General features: G+C 35.8%; 1 protein-coding gene across 8 annotated transcripts in view; it reads left to right on the top strand.

Moving 5' to 3' along the window:
• The window catches only part of PIBF1 (progesterone immunomodulatory binding factor 1), a 226,777-nt gene that overhangs the window by 42,219 nt on the left and 164,881 nt on the right, over positions 1–19,677 (top strand). For 6 of the 8 annotated variants that reach the window (XR_002645063.3, XM_089899451.1, XM_089899453.1 and 3 more), the window contains 4 exons: positions 2,352–2,485; positions 7,486–7,594; positions 7,866–8,047; positions 9,384–9,509. Coding sequence is in view for 7 of the 8 variants with exons in the window: in XM_089899451.1 (XP_089755577.1) it covers positions 2,352–2,485; positions 7,486–7,594; positions 7,866–8,047; positions 9,384–9,509 (551 nt within the window). In the remaining variant the exon portion in view is untranslated. The remainder of the gene's footprint in view (positions 1–2,351; positions 2,486–7,485; positions 7,595–7,865; positions 8,048–9,383; positions 9,510–19,677) is intronic. The other 2 variants (XM_022577055.3, XM_089899452.1) reach the window with 2 other exon arrangements.

Genomic DNA, 19,677 nt, shown 5'->3' with positions numbered 1-19,677 from the left:
GATATATTTGCTTTAGCCCCTGGCAGTCTACTTTCTGTCCCCATCCCTGAAGAGTTAATGGATTTGTTTATGGGTCTCTTCTCAGTAGTAATTAGTACCCCTGACAGTCTTGTCTCCTCAAAGTAGCTCTTCTACGGTTGTCCCTGCCACACACCCCTGGTTCACCCTCTGTTTCTGTGAATACTCCCTCGGGTTCCTAGGGCTCTTTGTCCTTTCCTCACCCTTTAAATGTTTATATTCCTCAGGAGTCTGTCCCAGTCTTTGTGCAATTATTAAGGTCGAGCTATCAATTTGGCTATAATCTCCCTAGTAGCCAAAGCAAAGGAAAAGCATTGTGATGATATTAATTTATAGTTTATGATCATTTACTATGTGCTAAGCATTTTTATAAGCACTTTTCATGTATTACTTGATATAATCTTCACAACAACTCTACAGGGTAGATGACGTAGATGAGGACAATCAAGTGCTGAGACGTAAACCTGCTCGAAGTGTTACTGCAGGTAATTCAGTTCTGGACAGTTGAATTCTGGAGCTTTCCACCCTAACTATAACACTATACACTCTCCCAAAACAGTTACATGATTAGTAGTGTTTAGAAGGGTAAAAGCATTCTTCAGGGGAACTAAAGCATCTTCTGGGACTTAGGTCAGAAATGACGTGTGTGATGATTCTTTGGGGAGATGATAGAGTATCCTCAGCTATGATCCTCTAATAAATACCACATAGTAGCATTTCATTCTCATGGAGAACATCAGTGCAGAAGAACATAGTATGTACCAAAGCAAAGCACAGCCAGTATAGTTTTTCCATTATTACATTTTTCAAACCGCCCTTTGATAGAAATTTGGGAGCTAACATTTCAAAGTCATGTCTAATAGTTTAAAGGGGACAAAAACAGTCTTACTTATCTTTGTATCTACAGTGTCTAGCCCAGGACCTGTCACTTAGAAATAGTTCGGTCAGTATTTGGGGACTGAATGTGACCACACTGAGCTCATCAGCTCCTTAAAAAAGAATGACTTGGGACAGGATGTATTTCTCGTGACAGGTTCTGGGGGTGGAGTTGATGACTGCTTGCAAGATCTGATGAGTTCAAAGTGGGAGAAGAAGTGGGAACTCCGTCTCTGTGCCCTGTTTCTCCTCCCCATTCCCATATTCCTGCATTTCTTCACTGATTTATTGAAAAGTATTTCATTCTTACTCTATACCAAGTCCTGTGTAAAGTGATGGAGATCCAATGGTGAGCAAGACAAAGTCCGTGCCCTTGAGATGTTTACACTCTGATGTAAAAAAACGAATTTGATGATACACTAAGATCAGTACTCTAAAGGAGTATTGACAGTATTCAGCTATTCAGGCAGTGCGAACAGATTAGAGCAGGGGTCCCCAGCCTCCGGGCCACGGACCGCTACCGGGCCACGGACCGCTACTGGGCCATGGCTTGTTAGGAACTGGGCCGCACAGCTGGAGGTGAGCAGCACGTGAGCAGGTGAGCAGGCGAAGTTTCATCTGCCACTCCCCATCGCTCCCCATCACTCGCTTTACTGCCTGAACCAACTGCCCCCCCACCCCCCACCCCCGCAGCCCCAATCCATGGAAGAATTGTCTTCCACGAAACTGGTCCCTGCTGCCAAAAAGGTTGGGGACCGCTGGGTTAGAGGAAGTGTAGTGTGTTCAGAGAACCTCAGATCTTTATTAGGGTTGGAGGTGAAGTATGATTATGAGAAATGGCGAGAAACGAGGCTTGTAGTAAGCAGGGCCAGGTGTGCTTTTAAGGATTTCACTTCTACCCCTCTTCCACATCTCTGCAGTCCCTTTCTACTAGTCTGATGAGTACAAGGAAGATCAATGTAGAAATAGGCTCCAAGTGCCACAAAACTCCTTTTTTTCTGAATACCACAACTGAAAATGCATGGTTAATCTCTTCAGTAACTATTTTTCATTGTGAATGTTTGATGTTCATGTGGCTCTTTGTCTCTCGTTGTAAACTCCTCAAGAGCAGGGTCAGTGTTTTATTCATTTCTGTGTCCTTAGCATCTGATAGTAATTCAGTAAATGTTGAAAACATCCTTAACGTTAGTAGTCATTTTATGTATTATTCTATTAACCAAACCATAGTTGACCTATTTTTTCTTTGAAAAACAGAGCTCAAGTTTTAAACAAATGAATTTACAGACTACTCAGTGAGTTTAAGATTACCTGTCTTTGAGTAGGGAAACATTACTAAATAGAAAAATTGAGGATTTTTTAAAATTACAAAGATACGCACAGCTTAACAGAAGAGTTCAGTACAGAATTTGGTCAGGTACGTTTAGTTTGAAATGCCTTATTATTGTTTTTATTTATAGACTTATGAGGAAGATCGCAGAAACTACTCTGAGCTTCAAATTAGATGTCAACGTTTGGCCTTAGAATTAGCAGACACAAAACAGTTAATTCAGCAAGGAGACTACCGTCAAGAGAACTATGGTAAAGTCAAGAGGTAAGTAGTTAAGATGGCTACAGTTGTTCTCATTTTTAGCATGCATCAGAGTCACTTGAATTCTTACCATCAATGTCGTTAATTCTACTTTGTATCTTATTTTTTTCTGTCTCCATGGTTTTGCCTTTTCTAGAATGTCATATAGTTGGAATCATACCATATGGAACCTTTGCAGATTGGCTTCTTTGACTTAGAAATATACACTTAAGGTTCCTCCATGTCTTTTCATGGCTTGATAGCTCATTTGAATAATGAGTAGTATTCTTTTGAATAATATTCACTGGATAATAATGTGCTATTGAATAATGAATAATATTCCATTGTCAAGATGTACCATAATTTATCCATTCACCTATTGAAGGACATCTTGGTTGCTTCCAAGTTTTGGCAATTAGGAATAAGGCTGCTATAAATATTCACGTGCCAGTTTTTTGTATGGACATAAATTTTCAACTCCTCTGGGTAAATACCAAGGAGCATGAGCATACTTGTATTGTAAGAATATGTTGAGTTTTGTGAGCTACCACCAAACTGTTCCAAAGTGTCTGTACCATTTTGCATTTCCACCAGCAATGAATGAGAGTTCCCGTTGCTCCACTCCCTTGCCAGTATTTGTTATCAGTGTTCTGGATTTTGGCCATTCTAATAGGTGTGTAGTCATATCTCATTGTTTTAATTTGCATTTCCCTGATGACATGATACAGAACATCTTTTCATGTACTTATTTGCCATCTGTATATCTTCTTTGGTGAGGTGTCTGTTAAAGTCTTTGGCTCATTTTTTAATTGGGTTGTTTGTTTTCTTACTGTTGAGTTTTAATAGTTTTTTATACATTTTGGATAATAGTCCTTTATCAGATATGTCTTTGGCAAATATTTTCTTCCAGCCTGTGGCTTGTCTTCTTATTCTCTTGACATATACCTTATGTCTTCTTATTCTCTTGACATATACCTTATTCTTCATTGCACAGAAACATGCAGTTTTGGCAGTTTGTTGGATTTAGATTGTACTTTTATGTCAGTTGTTTTTATTTTATTTAGAAGCTGCTTTTGTCTTTTAAAATGTTATGCCTTAGAAGATAGGAACCCAGTGAAATCCTATGTGTGTAAATATTTTTGAAATCTTACTTGATTATTTTTATTTTATGGCATCAATTTAAATACTTTGCAGTTTTATCTAAAGTTTTTTCAGCTATTCCTTTTTGACAAAAGGCACACATACTTTCAAAAAATAATACTTTCTGAGGATATGTTTCCTATTGTGCTGCTGCTAAGGCAAAGAATTTTCTTTTTGCTGGAATGTACTAATGAACCACCACTTTAGCTGTATGTCCCTAGGAAATCTTAACATTCTAAGCCAAAGTTTTGTCATCTCTCAGATGGTACTAATACAATAACTGCACTATATAAATTAAGAAGATCAAATAAAGTAATATTTATGAAAGTATATATATGTATGCATATATAGAGAGAGATGATCCTAATTGTTCACTGCTACATCTACCTGCACCTAAAATAATTCTTGAACTAAAGCAGTCACTCAATGAGTGTTTGTTAATTGAATGAATGCTTTATAAATTGTAAAACGCCATAAGTAAATTTGCCAGGATCTGGGGGATATAACATTGGTGCTCCTACTCCCAGCATGACTGACATGCATTATGTATTATTATGTATGCACTGTTATGTCAAAATATAGTGATTGTTGGAGCTTGAAATCCATGACAGCTATACTATTGGGCTTTCAAAGAAAGCTAGATTTCAAAAGAATCATTTCAAAATGAAGTAGGTTGTGATGGTAAGATGATACTTTGAGTTGGTGTTTTGATGTCCTCTCTGCCACTATAAATCTATAGCAATAATAAGTGAAATATGAAAGGAGAAAACCAGAAGGCATAGTCATTAGAATAATCCAGGGTGGCCATGAATGAAGGGTAAACAAACCAAGATGAGTCCTGAGTTGATAATTCTTGCAGGTGAGTGATGAATGTGGGGGTGGGGAGGTGTCTCACTTTAGCATCTCTCTTTATGTGTGTTTTATTTTCTATAATGAAAACCTAAGAAATAAAAGCATAATAAGCATCATCATGTGCTAGAAATGGAACAGAAAAACAACCAAGCAAGAGGGGCTCAAACTGTGAATCCTTTGGTTCACTCAATAGAAAGAATGGATTTTTAAAAGATGGTCTGATCACAAACATATAAGATAAACTGGGGGAAAAAAAATCACTTTTATGTCCTTGATAAATTCTCACAAATGTGCAAAAGCAAACAGATATATGGATGTTAGCTGCATCATTATTAGAAAATTCAAATGCTTTTCAACAGCAGCATGGAAAATAGATTGTGATTTATTTTTATAATGTAATTCTACATAACAATTAAAATCATTAAATTAGATCTGAATGTATATATGGATAAGTCAAACACATAATATTAAATTTTAAAAAGCAAAATGCATGTGCGCATCTTTCTTTCTTTCTTTCTTCCCCACCCTCCCACCCCCAAAGCAGGCAGTTCCTAAACTTTCTGGCATAACAGAAAGTTCTCAGGTTTATTTTGTGATTTCGTTGCCTCAGCCCTTTCTTTAAGGAGTCTTGGTTCCTTTTAGTGGAGAATGCTATTCAGAAATTAAGATTTGGGTCCTGGTCATTGCTACATTGAACGTTATTTCTAGGCCCTTTCAGTAGGCAGAGGCGCAATGAAGAGGCAAGTGAAAGGATGGCTTAACGTACTATGGATAAGATCATACCGATATTTCTAATTCCAATTCAACACCACAATAGCTAGTTTGAAGGGGCTCCAACTGGCCAAATAGGTACAACTTGTATATCAAGACGAATATTAACGATAATGAGTTACAATCCATTGAACAGAATAAGAGTCCTTGAGTGTGTGCTAGTAAATAAAGAGGATCTTCACAGTAGAATGCCAACCAATAAATACATATGCTTATTGGAATTACTATTTTGTAACCTCATAATACTGTTTGATTTAGAGTCATCATTGGAAGCTAAAGCCACTGGGTAAAAGTATATTAGAGAGCAGAATGTTAAAATATATCCCATAGCAAATTGGGGTGAATATCTCTTCCTTTCAGATGTCACTGAAAGTGTGTAGAATCAATTATCCAGTTATTTTATAGGACTCAGTAAACTGAAATGTTGTAAAAGAAAAAAATTCCCACAGATTACCTATTAATTGCAAAGGGCAAAAAGATACCTTTATAGTTGAGAACTTCGGCAGATACCACCTTAAGCGAATGATCAAAGTTATTGTCACCAATAATGAGATTAAGTGACATCATCTCAATATATCTTTATTTGATGTATCAGGGATACATTATCACTTCTGTAATATTCCTGCCCAAAATGCTTAATCTAAATCTAGTCATAGAAAAACATCAGACAAATGACAGTTGAGCAACATTCTATAAAGTTGGCCTGTGCGCTACAAAAGGTCCATGTCGTGAAAGACAAAGGAAGGGAGAATCTTAACCACTGGACCACCAGGGAAGTCCCGATGATTATATTCTGATTACATTAGAGAATATCTTTAACCTTTGGATTCACACCAAATTATTTAGGGATAAAGGGACCTAATGCCTGCGTATGACAAGTAGTTGAGGGGGAAAAAAATGCACATGTAGAATTGTGTGCGTGTGTGTAGATGTGTATACCTGTATATGTGTATGTATTTTTATATATGTAAATGCATATATATATATTTATTCACATATATGAACAACAGAGAGGGAGAGAATAAATATGACAAAGTAATATTTAGTAAATATTACAAAGTAAATATGACAAAATATTAACAATTGGTGAGTAAAAGTATGTAAAAAAACATGATATGGAAATTTATAATTGTATCTAGGGGATGATATTGGAACAGTGAGAAAATATAGGAAACTTCAGCTTTACTCATAGTGTTCTATCTTTTTAAAAAACAGAACAAAACTTTAATGCAAATATAGACAAATGTAACTGTCATCAGCTGTGGATAGCAAGTTCATGAGTATTTTGCTGTATCATGCTTTATAATCTATTTTTTTACATTAAAAAATCATAGCAAAAGTCCTTACTTTGTGAGAATAAAAACATTTGTATGTAAAGGCATAAAATACTTAAAGTAATATTACCAAAATATTAATATTGATAGTCATCTTTAATTAGTGGGTTTATGGGTGATTGTTATTTTTCAACTTGTGCTTTGCTCAAGTATAATGATAATACTTCGTTAAGCAGAAGAAATCTTAGAAGTCATCTTTCTAAATGAGTTATTGAAAATCTAATGAAAAGAAAAACAGTTCTTAATAGCTCTCTCCATGGAAACACCAGGGGAGTAAATGAAATCAAGTGCAAAGGAACTGATTCTCACTGCAGAGAACAAGTTAAGAATTAGCAAATCTATTTCTCTGCTCATTTTTTAAGATACCTGTTTGTAGGGTTGGTCCAGTTCTTGGTTTTGCTGTGTTGGGGAAAGAGCTGGTCTGAAAATGGAAATAAGAATCTCTGGGTAATCATAAACAATTTGTGAATGAAATAACCACAAGAATGCCTGCCTGTGTATCATCTATGCAATCTGAGTGATGATTTAAGGCCTTTTTAGCCTAACAACTGAAAGCCTAGAGCCATGTTTTAAATTCTTTAAAAGTTTTGGCTTCGAGATTAGACTGAAGATGATTAATGAAAAGATACCAGAGTGTACCTTAGCAAGTTTTATTATTTACTTTGCTGATTAGTGTAGCTTACATACTTATTTTTTGAAGATAATAAATTCATGTTTATGTATCTGAAGAAGGTCTTGAACAGAGTCTCTTCTAAATTTGAAAAGCAGATACTTTATCGTTCATGGAATGACACTGAAGTATCTGTTCAGTTTCCTGAAACATAATCGATGCTTTTAAAATGTTCGTTATGAAAAGAGACATAGAATTTACATATGTGTTTGAGTTTTATTTTAGTAAAAATAAATAAATGTATTTGAATTTTATAGTGAGCGTGATGCACTTGAACAGGAAGTAACTGACTTAAGGAGAAAACATGAAACACTTGAAGCCTCTCACATAATTCAAGCTAAAGAAAGAAGTGAATTATCAAAAGAGGTAAGCTTATAGAGACACTTGTATTTTATTGTACCGTGATTGTGGACACAGCTCAGGGCAGAATTGTGAGAGGGACATTTTTCTTCCTTTCTGATGTAATTGCTAGAAAGAAGGGATTTTTTAGTAGCTCTGTTTATATGAAAATTTTCATGGTAGGGATTATCCCTCTTTATATGTTGAACAGAAGCACAAATGAAAGAAAATAACTCAGTAAGCCTTGAAAAGTAAGATGACATTGCTCTGGACACTGTCTGTCTCTGCGTGTGTGTAGGTAGCCACCTTACAGCATACTGTTACTTTACTGCAAAAGGATAAAGAATATCTCAACCGCCAAAATATGGAGCTTAGTGTTCGCTGTGCCCATGAAGAGGATCGTCTTGAAAGACTTCAAACTCAACTTGAAGAAACCAAAAAGGCTAGAGAAGAGATGTATGAAAAGTACGTAACATCAAGGTAAGATTTACATTATTTTCCATATCAATAGATATAAATTAACACCAGCTTCTTTGAGGGAACTCATGGCTTTGGGGAAGAATAGTGATTTTTTTGTAAGGTCTATAGGATGATATTACGATAATCGTTCATTTTGTTTCCTCATAAGTTACTCATATTCTAACCGATTTTTTTCCTAAGATATTTTGTTTTTTCCAACAACCAAGAGCCTATTTCTTTTAGGTAGCGATATATACGCTATGATTATTTTTATTTATTTTTTCTTATGATATAACCTTTTTTTTTTTTTTTTTTTTTTCCGGTACGCGGGCCTCTCACTGTTGTGGCCTCTCCTGTTGCGGAGCACAGGCTTCGGACGCTCAGGCTTAGCGGCCATGGCTCACGGGCCCAGCCGCCCCGCGGCATGTGGGATCTTCCCGGACCAGGCATGAACCCGTGTCCCCTGCATTGGCAGGCGGACTCTCAATCTCTGCACCACCAGGGAAGCCCAATATAACCTTTTTAATCCCCAGTGACTAAGATCTCTACATAAATGTTTTGTGGAAGTATATAAATATCTTTATAGAAGTATATTTTTGAAGAAAATGTAATTGTGTGGAGCCTGACTAAGCTGACCTTTTCTTGACTGTGTGAAACATAAAAGAATAAGGAGAGACAGCATTGAGTACTGGTTTAAGATACAGGCTCTGGAATCAGACTCCTGCATTTCAATCCTGTCTTCTCTCTTCAAGTAGATGAATAAGCTATTCCTTTATACCAATAGCCTTTATAATCCTTGAATTATTTATTCTTAATAACTTTTTTCCCAGCTTGTGATATTTTTCATCAGTTTGTGCTTCTGCTAATACCCTGTGTAACGCTTTGTGACTTTGCTAAGAGATCACAGTGGCTATGGTTGTTGTGCTTAGAAGGAAAGGTTTTGTAAAGAGTACATTCGGGTCATTTTTTTTTAAGATTAATTGTCTTCCAATATGCACCACATCAGATCATTGTTTGTAAACGAAGGACCTTCCATAATGCATTAGTTTTCAAGTCTTTTGCCATATGCGTTAAATTAGTAAAATATTTTTGAAGATGAATAATTATTCAATATGAATGAACATTTTATATAGTAATTAAGCCTTTAGGGTAATATGTTTAAAAGAAAATCTCAGATGGAACTAGTTTGGAATGGTATTTTTAAGAATTTTAAAGCTTTATATCTAAACTGTGTTTTTCAAGTAACATTGTATGTAGAGCATATTTGACATAAGATATTAAAATATTACATGAAGGGCAAAGACCTATTTCTTTTACAAACAAAGAAAAAAAGGATATTCCTTTTGACTCTTTGCAGAGACCATTATAAAACAGAATATGAAAATAAGCTACGTGATGAACTGGAACAAATCAGATTGAAAACTAATCAAGAAATTGATCAACTTCGAAGTGCCTCCAGGGAAATGTATGAACGGGAAAACAGGTAAAAAAAAACCAAGAAGTTTATGTGATATTTTATTGCTCTTTGTTTGAAGCTTATAGTTTTTTTGGTTTTTTTTTTTTTTTTTAAGTATTTATTTATTTATTTATTTATGGCTGTGTTGGGTCTTCGTTTCTGTGTGGCGACTTTCTCTAGTTGTGGCAAGCGGAGGCCACTCTTCATCGCGGTGCGCGGGCCTCTCACTATCACAGCCTCTCTTGTTGCGGAACACAGGTTCCAGACGTGCATGTTCAGTAATTGTGGCTCACGGGCCCAGCTGCTCTGCGGCTCGTGGGATCTTCCCAGACCAGGGCTCGAACCCGTGTCCCCTGCATTGGCAGGCAGATTCTCAACCACTGCTCCACCAGGGAAGCCCGAAGCAAGTTAAACTTTAGTTCATGACATAATGTCTTTTTTAATACATTAAAGAAAATTTGTCATAAATCTAAGTATAATGGAATATTAAAGTTCTAAGGTCTTTGATAACTAGCTTAGAACAGCATTTATCAGATGTTAGGCCTGTTTATTCTGGTATTCCTATTATCTTTTTATTACCCTGTTAGCTTTTCCTTTTGCCTTTACCTTAGTTCAGATTAAGGACAGAAATGAAAAGGAAATTAGAGAGTACTAAGAGATACCAGTAGTTCTTCCTATAATATGCCAGTGATTTCTCCAGGAAATTTTTAGAAGCTGGAATAATAATATGCAGTATTGCTTATGCCTCATATAGCTGCTGGTCCTAAAGACATGTTAGATAATCTTTAAGAAGGATCAGTTTTATTCATGCAGTTACTTTTAGAACAGCATATATTAGGTTTTTTTAGAGATTGGCAGCATTAAGGGAAAAATAAATGCTACTTATTTCAATAGCAGTTATTTTTATATACCATCATTATGGTTCATATGGCTTTTCAAAGTTGATGTTTTAGAGGGAAACATTTTTGAAATGGACTTAATTGTCATACTAGTTTATGAGCACTGACTTGAGTGTATGCTATTATCTTTGCCAACAAGCAAGACTTTAAATCAGACTAAGGTTGATATTAGAGAAGGTTACATTTGAGCTCTAAGAACAATAAATTTACTTATTTAGCAAATATTTATTAAGGTCCACCATGTTCTAGATACATGTCAGATGCCATAGATACAGTGGTGACCTCTGCCTTTGCAAAGCTGGTAGTCTAATGGAGAAATAGAGAAACAATGATCAAAAGTATGATGATAATGGAGCAAATGGCAAGATACACAGGGTGAGACCACATAGACTCAAGGTATATCTAACTCAGCCCTGGGAGGAATCAGGGAAGACTACGTGGAGGGAGAAGTACCCATGCAACACCTGCATGATGACTAAGAGTAAGACTGTCAGTTATGGGAGGGAAGGGAATTAGGGGAATTAATGCACACCCTGGAGGCAAGACAAAATGAAGCTGTTTGAACAAATAGAATAATTCAGAGTGGTTAGACCATAGACCAAGAGGCAGCGAGTTGTAAGGGATGAAACAGAAGAGGGAAACAGGTCCAAATCATGCATTTGAGCTATTGTCTAAGACCATGAACAATCGAAAGATTTGGGGAATATGCGTGATATGATCTAATTTTATATAAAAAGACTATTCTGTGATGTGGAGGATAGACTGGAAGAGTATAAGGCTATAGACAAAGAGGCCACTTTTAGAGGTTGTTTCCCTTATCAAGACGGGTAGTGAAGATGGAACTGGATTAGTAGCAGTAGAGGCGGGGAGAAGTGGGCCAGATTGGAAAAGTGCTCAGGAGATGGAACTAACCTAACTAAACAGTCAGGAGGATTCATTGGCTAGATTGGATTGGGGAGTGAGAAGTTACGGATGTCACCACGTTCTTGATTGGGCAGCTGCGGGGATAGTGATGCAGTTTTTAAAGCATTAGAAAAAGACACGGCTTTAATTGGGAAACATGACAAATTTAGTTTAGTTTCATTAAGTTTGTGTGACATATGCAAATAGAAAAGTTGATTATATAAGGTCTGAATCTCAGGAGAAAGATCTAGATGTGAGCTAGACCTGTGGCATAGGTGATACTACTATTTTGTTTTACAAACAAGTACTTATAGTCCTGTGGCTCAATTCTGTTATGGATTTTATAATAAAGGCTTTTATTGGCCAACTTAATAACCTTAAAATTTATGGGATTGTTTCTATGGTAACGTGTGATTACTTCCAAACAATTCACATAGCCACATAAACCTTGGTATGTAATCATTTTGAGAATGCACTGATTTTTTGGTTTTTGTTGTTGCCATTGTTGTTTTACTTTTTAAAGACTCCTTTAAAATGCATTCCCTGGTAACATAAATTGATGTAAACTAGCCCCTATTCTCTAAGATGATTGGTAGAGGTAGGTTGAGAAACAGTCGACAGAACCATTTCTGGAAGCAGGGAAGCTGAAGACAGGTTTCCTTTTTCCCTGTGTTGTTCTGACTCCATAGCCACGTCAAAGTGGATACCACCTAGTCAGGGAATTCCTGGGACTGGGGCTACTGCCCTAGAAACCCCAGTCAGCCACCGGATCCAGAATGACCCCATGGATATTGAAGCTAGGGTGGATGGTTGCCACCAGGTGGTGCCAAACTGCATCCCAGGCCTAAAGACATTTGAATTGCACAGGACTTCTAGCCAGCTGTATGTAGTATAGGCTCACCTTTATCATTGTATTAACCTCACAATAATCCAACCCTGTGTTTTGTGTGGCTGAATCTTTTTTAATCCCAGTTTCTTCATTCTGGCAGGATTTAACTATAGTTAGAGCTTACGTTCCACTGGTCTTTCACAAGGTAAAAATAAATTGCAACTTATTTCTTTTTAAATCTTACAACTTAAAATAATTAAGGAATGGATTTTAGTATTCCTTGTTATGAAACATGAGATTCAGAAAACACAAGTGTACACATTTAGATATCTTTGTGTCTGAGCAAATTAATCATGTGCTTTGGACTTATACGTTTAATTGTGTCAGTTTTATTTTAGCAAAGTATGCTGTTACAATATGAATTAAAATGGATAAAGTACTTACACTGGCATATTGGTACTTAGTCTCCTTGCCTCTTGGCCAATAAACATTTTTAGGAGAAAGTTAAATAATAAGATTAGAGAAATATATTTTGCCTTTGGTTTGCTTTCTATACGTTGGGGGATATTAAGAGAGTACCTTTTTAAAGACTTAAATATAAGACATGACACCATAAAACCCCTAGAAGAGAACATAGGCATAACATTCTCTGACATAAATCATAGCAATGTTTTCTTAGGTCAGTTTGCCAAGTCAGTAGACATAAAAGCAAAACTAAACAAATGGGACCTAATCAAACTTACAAGCTTTTGCACAACAAAGGAAACCATAAACAAAATGAAAAAACAACGTATGGAATGGGAGAAAATATTTGCATGCGATACAAGGCTTCATTTCCAAAATATACACACAGCTCATACAACTCAATAACAGAAAAGCAAACAACCCAATCAAGAAATTGGCAGAAGACCTAAATAGACATTTCTCCAAAGAAGACATACAGATGGCTAATAGACACATGAAAAGATGCTCAACATTGCTAATTATTAGAGAAATGCAAATCAAAACTTTAGTGAGGTATCACCTCACACCGGTCAGAATGGCCATCATTAAAAAGTCTACAAATAACAAGTGACAGAGAGGGTGTGGAGAAAAAGAAACCCTCCTACACTATTGGTGGGAATGTAAATTGGTGTAGCTACTATGGAAAACAGAATGGAGGTTCCTTAAAAAACTAAAAATGGAGTTGCCATATGATCCAGCAATCCCACTCCTGGGCATATGTCTGGAGAAAACTCTAATTCAAAAAGATATATGCACCCAAATGCTCATAGCAACTCTATTTACAATAGCCAAGACATGGAAGCAATCTAAATGCCCATAGACAGATAAATGGATAAAGAAGATGTTGTATATGTATACAGTGAAATACTACTCAGCCATAAAAAAGAATGAGATAATGCCATTTCAACATGGGTGACCTAGAGACTATCACACTAAGTGAAGTAAGCCAGAAAGAGAAAGACATAACATATGATATCACTTATATGTAGACTCTAAAATATGATACAAATGAACTTATTTACAAAACAGAAGTAGACTCACAAACAGAAAACAAACTTATGGTTACCAAAGGGGAAAGGGAGTGGGGGAGGGATAAATTGGGAGTTTGGGATTAGCAGATACAAACTACTCTTACCTAAAATAGATAAACAACAAGGTCCTACTGTATATCACAGGGAACTATATTCAATATCCTGTAATAAACCATAGTGGAAAAGAAAAAAAGAAAGATATGTACTCAAGGGTTGAGATTTAATAAAGTAATTTTACTGCTTTAAGAAAAGAGAGAGAGAGTGCCTTTTATTTTCTCCTCTTAGATGTGGAAGAGAAAGATGGAATTCATGCCATGCAATCTTGGTATCTGCCCCTGCAGTCAGTCATACCAGTAGTTTGTGAAGTTAAGGGGTTGAGAGGGAAGAGGAAGAGAAGAGATAAAGACCTAAGAAAAGGCAGAGATAAGCAAAGAAAGAACTTGGGTATTTGGGTACATCCAAAATACTATAGTTGGGATTATAATGTGTATGTATGCTTTGGCTCAGTCTATGAGTTAGGTTTCTTGTCTTTTTCTGTACTTTATATATAGTTGCTTTAAAATGATATTTTGGAGCTGTGGGAAATAATGAGTGAAACTCACTATGGTGGTGAGATTTATTGTATAAAAAACTTCTTACATAGTAGGACCGTCTTGCACATTTGGAAGAAAAGCATTATTCCCTGAACAGGGAGTATATTATGAAAGAGATTTGGAATGAGACTAAACTTAAACCTTGGCTCTGCCACTTACTAGCTGAGTGAATATGTCACTTAATATCGCTGAAGTTTAATTTTCTCTTTTATAAAATGAGCTCATAATACTCTTTCACAGGGTGATCTGTAAGGTATAAATGAGATAATATGTGTAAAAAGTACAGTATAAATTATAAATCTGTATGTAAATGGTAGTTATTTAGATACCTTTTGCTTATGAGAAATACTTTAAAAAATTATTTTATCCATTGTGTTGACAATTTAAGTAAAATGAGCATTATATAAAAGAAAACTGGTAACATTATGGAATTGTTTATCGTCACTGAAAGGCACTATTACAAAACATATAATTATTCTTAAGTATTGATCTCCATGGCATTTAACCACTTATGTTGAATGAGACAATATAGACAGAGAGTCTGCATGCCATTTGTTTCAGTCCAAATTTTTGCATAAGATGGCTAACTTATTTGTTCCTGATTAATACTGTGAGATAATGAAATAAGAGGAGATAAATTCAGCTGATTGTTTTCTCAGAAAGTAAAACTACCTTTACCTAAGAAAGGCTCATTATTATAAATAGTCTCATTATTATAAACACAGAAAGAGCTAGCCTCATAGTAATGCTGTAAAAAGGGTAAGGATGAGTTTGTTAGAGATATTCATTATACTCTTTATAGTGCACAGAATATGGAAATTCAAATTGCTCTACAGTTATTTGAAAGGGGGAAGGCAGTAGGGAAAAGGGATCAAAAATATGTTTTTAAATGTAACAATTAGTATTGCTTTAGTGATTTTATTTTCCCACCGTATCAAGAAAAGCTATCTTGACCATAGTTTATCATCCTCCAAAAGTACTCAAGAAGAAACTTAATGACGTAACTTAAAATATGCATAGAATCTCAGAGTGATAGTAAACACTTTTGAATCTTGAATCTAAGTTTATTTACAAAGGTTAGTTGAGTATACCTAATGCATTACAATAGGTGAATTGGAACTAGTGTACAGAGGTTCCGTTCATGATTTAAGAAATATATGTCCTCATTAGTGCTTAAACAAACTCCTTTCATTCATATCCTACCAGATACCTGTATAATTTTTAAAGTTCTTTTATGAAAAAACTTAAGAATATTCTACTTTATCTTTTCAGCTAGACTATTCTGAAAGTATATGGCTTTACAGATAAAGCCATAACTCAGTATCTTAACTTCTCAAATAATTGTAAATGAAATTTTATTGTTAGCTGTCTTTTATTGTCAACTATATTCTTTATGCCTATAGGTGATTACACATGCATTCACTGCTTAATTAATAATATTTAAGAATTTCAAGGTGTATAGGGTGTTCCAGGTATGAAGCAAGGACAGTTCGGGTTATGCAAAAACTTAGATTTTCCTTCATTGTATCATTCATAGGGTGGTGAGGGAGGCTGGTAAAGGGTAGCGTCAGATTTTAAAATGTCCTGTTGTCAGGTTATGTGGGGAGGTTTTACAGTAAAAGGGTGGCATGATATATTCATTTTTTGTAACCATGGTTGCAGTGTGAGGTGGATTATGGTTGAAAAGGACATGGGGGCAGAAAGATTGGTTGGGAGACAGTTGCAGAGTTTAAGTGAAGATGAGAAATGGAATAAGAGCTGAATTTAAAGATTATTTAGGTAGTAGAATTGACAAGACCTGGTTATTGACAGGAAGTGGACCAGAATAACTCCAGCTCTTCTGCTTTCCTGGTCTCAGAGAGGTGGATTGTTAGGCACGGCCATTAACTCAAGGTTGTAGACAAGATTGAGAAAGGAAGATAACACTTAATTCCTGATGTTTTACAGATATGGCAGCTCTGATCAAGCCCCAAAGTACTTCTCTAAGATCACATGGTTTATTTGTCTATTATTCATTAAGAAATTTTAAATTTTATTATTACTTATTTTATTATTATTTATGAGGTAACATTGATTTATAACATTAAATAAGTTTCATGTGCACAGCATTGTATTTCTACTTCTGTATACCCTACAACATGCTCATCACCAAAATTTTATTTTTCACCTGTAATCATACAGTTAATCACCTTTACCCATTTTGCCTTCCCCTTCCCCTTCCCACCACCACTCCATTCTCTGTATCTACGTGTTTGTTTGGTTTGTTCATTATTTTGCTTTTATTTATTTATCAGTTTTTCATATTCCACATATGAGTTAGATCTTACGATATTTGTCTTCCTCCATCTGACATATTTCACTTAGCATAATACCCTCAAGGTCCATCCATGTTGTCACACATGGCAAATTTCATCTTTCTTTATTGCTGAGTAGTATTCCATTGTTTGTGTGTGTGTGTGTGTGTGTGTGTGCGTGTTATATATATATATATGTCACACCTTCTTTATCCATTCATCTGTTGATAGGCTTAGATTGTTTCCATATCTTGGCTATTGTAAATAATGCCACAGTGAACATAGGGGTGTGGATATCTTTTCAGATTAGTGTTTTCTTGTTCTTGGACTATATACCCAAAAGTGGGGTAGCTGGATCATATGGTAGTTCTATTCTGAATTTTTTGAGGAATCTCCATACTGTGTTATAGTGGCTGCACCAATTTACATTCCCACCAGCAGTGTATAAGGGTTCCCTTTTCTCTAGATCCTCTTCAACACATGTTATTTCTTGCCTTTTTGTTAATAGCCGTTCTGTCAGGAGAAGGTGATAGCTCACAGTGGTTTTGGTTTGCATTTCCTTATTAATTGGTGGTTTTGAACATCTTTTCATGTGCCTGTTGGGCATCTGTTTGTCTTCTTTAAAAAATGTCTTTTAATCTCCTCTGCCCATTTTTTAATCAGGTCGCTTTTGTTGTTGAGCTGTATGGGTTCTTTATGTATTTTGGATATAAACCCCTTATTGCATATATCATTTACAAACATCTTCTCTCATTCATTAGGGTCATTGTTGAGTTATTAATGGCTTCCTTTGCTGTGCAGAAGCTTTTTAATTTGATGTAATTCATTTGTTTCTTTTTGCCTTTGTTTCCCTTGCCTGAGAAGACATATCTAGAAAAATATTGTTAAAATTGATGTCAAAGAACATACTGCCTATGTTTTTTTCTAAGAGTTTTATGGTTTCAGGTCTTACATTCAAGTCTTTAACCCATTTTGAGTAAATTTTGTGTATGGTGTGGGATAGTGGTCTAGTTTCATGTTTTTGCATGTGGCTGTCCAGTTTTCCCAACACGATTTATTGGAGAGACTATCCTTTCTCCACTGTATGTTCTTTGCTCCTTTGTCGTAAATTAAATGTCCATATGTGTGGGTTTATTTCTGGGCTCTCTATTCTGTTCCATTGATCTATGTATCTGTTTCTCTGCCAGTACCATGCTGTTTTGATTACTGTTGCTTTGTACTATAGTTTGAAACCAGGGAGTGTGATGCCTGCAGCTTTGTTCCTTTTTCTCACAATTGCTTTGGTTATTCAGGGCATTTTGTGGTTCCATATAAATTTCAGAAAGTTTTGTTCTATTTCTGTGAAAAGTATCTTGAGATTTTGATAGAGATTATATTGAACCTGTAGATTGCTTTAGATAATAAGGACATTTTGACAATGTTAATTCTTTCAATCCATGAGCACAGAACATTTCTCCATTTATTTGTGTCTTTTTCAATTTCTTTCAACAGTAAAATCACATAGTTTATAACTAGAAAATTTTCTCTACTGTGCCCCAGATACAACTCCCCTCACTTCTCAGGTAAGGCCCTGAGGCAAGAAGGGACCTTAAGGTGATGAAGCTTCTCCAGCAGTTTTCTCTGTTTTCCCCATGGTACTCTTAGAAATATTATAATTTTCTTTATATACAATAAAAAATATTGGGAAACATTGCCCTAATTATCATTCTCTAAGTGAATACCTTCATATTTTTAATTTAGATTTTCATATTTTAAAATTTTTGTATTGAAGTATAGTTGATTCACAATATTATATTAGTTTCAGGTGTGTAGCATAGTGATTCAGTATTTTTATGGATTATACTCCATTTAAAGTTATTACAAAATCATGACTATAATTCCCTGTGCTGTACAATATGTCCTTATTGCTTACTTATTTTACACATAGTAGTTTGTGTCTTTTAATCCCATACTCCTATCTCACCCCTCCCCTAGATTTTCATATTTAGATAACATACTAACAATAGCTACTATTTATTGAGTATACATAAATAGATGTATCACATACGTTATAGAGAGAATTAAATGGGACAGTTTATGAGGTTGTAGGTATTAGTATCCCCATTTTACAAATGTGGAAGCTGAGACACTGAGAGGCTGTTATTTGTCTATGATCATAGAATTTTTAACTGGTGAAACTAGGTAGCTCTGACTCTGCAGTGTAATGCATACTCCCATCTTACTGGGCAAGGCTATGAAAATTGACAAAAGATTTCTTATTGAAACCTAATTTTGGACTTCCCTGGTGGCGCAGTGGTTAGAATCCACCTGCCAATGCAGGGGACACGGGTTTGAGCCCTGGTCCGGGAAGATCCCACGTGCTGCGGAGCAACTAAGCCCGTGTGCCACAACGACTGAGCCTGTGCTCTAGAGCCTGCGAGCCACAACTACTGAGCCCGTGTGCCACAACTACTGAAACCCGCACACCTAGAGCCCATGCTCCGCAACAAGAGAAGCCACCGCAGTGAGAAGCCCGTGCACTGCAACAAAGAGTAGCCCCCACTCACCACAACTAGAGAAAGCCCGCATGCAGCAACAAAGACCCAACACAACCAAAAATAAATGAATAAGATAAATAAATTTATTTTTTAAAAAAAAGAAAGAAAGAAACTCTAATTTTAGTGGCAATGTTTTTAGAAAAGAAACTCGGTCTTTTAAGAGAGTTTGCAAACCCTGCTTCACACTTGAGGGCTGAGTGCGGATTATTAGAACTTTATAAAAGCAGTAAAAGCATTCGTAATTTTGAAAATTAGGGAAGAGGCCTTTATTTTTCTATAAAATGGTATAATTTTTTGACAAGGTCTGCCTCTCAGACACTACTCTGCACTTATAACTAGAGCCCATCCCCTCTTGCTGTATAAGGACACACTCCAGAAATTCTCCTCTATGTCTCCTATATTGACAGTTTTCCCCTCTCTGCCATGTATAAACATATTATTTCTCCCCTTTTTAAAAAGCCTCTTTTATCTCCACTTCCCCCTCCAGCCACTGCCCCGTTTCTTTGCTCCCCTTTGTGACCAGATTCCTGCAGAGTTTATATACTCATTCCTTACCCTCATTTTTAAAATTCCACTACCAAACTTTGCCCCCACACCAGTCCAAA

The sequence above is a fragment of the Delphinapterus leucas genome, chromosome 18, assembly GCF_059928025.1.
Source record: "Delphinapterus leucas isolate spDelLeu-1000000601 "Yukka" chromosome 18, BTC_Dleu_Yukka2, whole genome shotgun sequence".
Classification (NCBI taxonomy): Eukaryota; Metazoa; Chordata; class Mammalia; order Artiodactyla; family Monodontidae; genus Delphinapterus; species Delphinapterus leucas.
Note: the sequence above shows the minus strand (reverse complement) of the source record. Positions and strands in the feature narration are given on the sequence as shown.